Source organism: Amblyomma maculatum, chromosome 1 (assembly GCF_055883805.1).
Source record: "Amblyomma maculatum isolate TAMU_Amacu chromosome 1, ASM5588380v1, whole genome shotgun sequence".
Taxonomy (NCBI): domain Eukaryota; kingdom Metazoa; phylum Arthropoda; class Arachnida; order Ixodida; family Ixodidae; genus Amblyomma; species Amblyomma maculatum.
Genome location: NC_139344.1, coordinates 321,542,754 through 321,545,804, shown reverse-complemented (window position 1 = coordinate 321,545,804; position 3,051 = coordinate 321,542,754). Strand labels below are relative to the sequence as shown.

The 3,051-nt window shown below is 55.6% G+C and overlaps 1 protein-coding gene across 1 annotated transcript; it reads right to left on the bottom strand.

Annotated features, from left to right (window-relative positions):
* Window positions 1-480: 480 nt before the first annotated feature.
* LOC146207254 (solute carrier family 22 member 7-like) lies at window positions 481-3,051 on the bottom strand. The gene has a single exon (XM_084576452.1). The coding sequence runs from the start codon at window positions 3,049-3,051 to the stop codon at window positions 481-483; it is 2,571 nt and encodes an 856-aa protein (XP_084432578.1).

Genomic DNA, 3,051 nt, shown 5'->3' with positions numbered 1-3,051 from the left:
CATTAATCAATAGTAATAATGCAGGTAAGAGGGAGTGGGCACAAAACTGGTATTGGGTACTGTTGCACCTTGTACAAACACCACTACCGGAAGAGGTTAACAAAACAGTAACTCTCACGCATCGTATTAGGCAAATGCTGTTGAGAAGTCAATGTTGTAAAGAGCATAAAATTCATGGCACCACCTTACTCCAATATTCAGTGAAAGCGAAGGGTGCAAGTCGTGATTCGCATGGCCCATAGCCCCCAAAAATCTTTAATACAATATTCGTGGCGTATGCGGTTTTTATGCAGGTGAAATTTGACCGCATGTGAAGTTAAAGCAGCACAAATTTGCTCGTCGACATCTCTCCAACGTAAGTAACCATCAAAATAATAATGAAGCTCATTGTTACAGTCTAGAAAGTCTAAAAAGGGCATCGGCGGTGAAAGTAGCGGTCATGAAACGAAAGGAAAGTAAGAGTCATCGAAATGCTACCACTCAGCGTTTTTTCAAGGACGGTAATTTATCACGCAAGCGTCTTCCGGGCGACGCGGTGTTGGTAATCGTGTCAGGAAGAGCCGGCATTGTTTCCGGCAGTGAGATCTCGAATGGTTCGTCCAGTAATTGGTCTGGCAGCGTGGAGCACTCTTTTGCGTCCGGCAGACGCAGCACGAAAAAGGCTGCGGTGACACATAGGAAGGACACGACGATCAGTGACACAGAGGAGACAGGAAGCAGACCAAGGTAAGCGGCCAGAGGGGTTGCAATGTTGACTGCCGTTGAGAAGCACGTGTACAGCGCCAGTCCCGAGCAGCGCACTACTGTAGGGTAAACCTCGGTGGTGTACAGAGTGCCAACGGCCTGGGATGCGTCAACGCTCGCGATCGCCGCCAGGAGCAAGGCCGCAGTGAGCAGCACATCGTCTTCGGTTGTCGTCGTGACCGTAAGGCAGGCGGCGGCCCCGCAGAAAAGCGCTCCAGCTTGCGATATCCTGCGACCCAGGCGCGCTGTGGACACTATTGCGACCAGTTCGGTAGGAAAGGACATCACCGAAGAAAGCACCAACATGGTCGCCGGGTAGAAGTCGAGGTAATGGATCTTCAGGGACACTATTTGCCAGGCGAATGTAACCACTGCCCAGTAGTAAAAGAGTATGATGGTATTTGACCAGTGGCCCCGTACGCGCAACCGTTCGCAGCAGCCGGCATCGGGTGCCGCCTCCAAGTAGCCTCGCTCTAGGTTGCGCCGCGCGCGCGCCCACTGCTGGCGTACTTCAAACAAGTTCTCACCGTTCAGCGTTGCGGCGTGCAGGATGACTGCTTCAGCCTCTTCCATGTGGGTTCGAGCTAGGAGCCAGCGCGGAGATTCCACCAGATGCGCGACGAAGAGCAGCATTACAAAGCAGGGCAGCATGCTGGTCAGCTGCAAAACATACCAGCTGAATTGGAACCACATCAGGACGGCAGCGATGATAGCCCCGAAAACCTTTCCCATCATCACTGTCATCGAATACAGCGTGCGTCGCTCTGGCGCCAGTACTTCCACCACGAGCACGAAGCTGGTGTTAAAAAGTGTGCTAGTAGCAGCTCCCAAAATAAACCGCATGGTGAGAAAGCTGTTCAGGATGGCAGGAAAGAGAATAACCACGCTGGCGGCCTGAAGCGCTACAGCGGAGAACTGCATTACCGGCTTGCGGCCCAACCGGTCCGCTAAGGGCCCCGAGACGAGCAGTGCGCATATGGCCCCCAATGCGAATGCAGAGCAGCCCAGAGGCATATACCACGCTCTTTCGCAGACCAAGTCGAACTCCTGAACCAGGGAGGGACCGTAGACTGAGGGCTCGTACTCCCAGCTTGTGCAGGGTACCGTGGTAATACCTGTTGAGTTCAACTCCGCATACATGCGGCACTTGCTGTAGCGACCATCCGCCATACGTGGTATCATCTGGCGCTTCCATTGCTCCAGTGATATGTTGCGCATGTTCTTGGGCCGGGCGCACCAGTGGTCGACTTCATGTCGGGCGATCTGCAGCGGCAAAGCGTGGAAGGGAAGAAGGAACGCGGCCATCAGGCCGAAGTGAAACGTGGCCGTCTGGAAGGGCCCATGCCTGCCAGCTAGCAGCGAAGCGTCTTCGCGCCGTGAATAGTTGGTCCCTGCGGCTGTAGGTGCCTGCCCGGTCAGAGGCTCCTGCTGCAGGGTCACCGAAGTGCGCGTCAGGGAGCGCCGATTCTGTACTAATGACGGATAGATGTCCTGCACGTTGTGCTGTTCATCTTTCTTAAATGGCCTTGTCTGTTCCTCGGATCCCATGCTTGGTGGTGCTATGGTCACGTGCGCGACACTGGCATGCCGCTCTACAATCGACTGCTGAGTTTGGCTGGGACTGCCGATGGAGGAGGAGCGTAGCCGGTTCAACAGAGGGTATAACAGCAGCTTACTCCTGTCCTTCCACTCGCCGGAAATGGCACGTGGACGGAAGGATGTCAGCTTCTGCAGGGAAGTTCTTTCCGTCGCCGCCGCCGGGTAAGACTTGCCCACCTGCGAGGGGTACTCTGCAACTTGTAAGTTGGTCGGCTGCAGGTTTTCACGACGAGGCAATGGAAGTGGAGGAGCCGGTTGCAGAGACGTCGTAGAGGAGCTGGGCTTCGGATACACTACAGCCGGCGGCGCTAAAGACGGAAAGTTTACTTCTGTCTGCGGAGCAGTAGAGAAGATTGCCGAGGACTGCGTCGATCCACGTGGTGGAACTGGCGCTCCCGTTGCTCCAGACGGCTGCAGTGTATTTGGCAGTGGTAAACGAAGAGGGGATTGCATGGGGAGCGGTACCGTATCGCCTGAAAGTGCTGGCGCACGCGGGGAAGTCGGAGGCAGCAGGGGCGTCTGCGTCGGCATTGGTTCGGTCGTTTGCCTCGGAGACGCTGGCAGTGACCTCTGGGTAATCCAGCTGCTGGTCGCTGCCGTCTGCATAGGTGGCGGCGGGAGTGGAATCTCGACCGGAGGGGTCTGGAACTCTTCCACTTTGCGCTCTCGCTTAGAGCCCGGGCGCCGTAACTTCGAACTCTTGGGCAT

Bases quoted from the DNA above. Each gene is read 5' to 3' on its own strand.
- LOC146207254 (XM_084576452.1), bottom strand. From the start codon at position 3,051: ATGCCCAAGAGTTCGAAGTTACGGCGCCCGGGCTCTAAGCGAGAGCGC.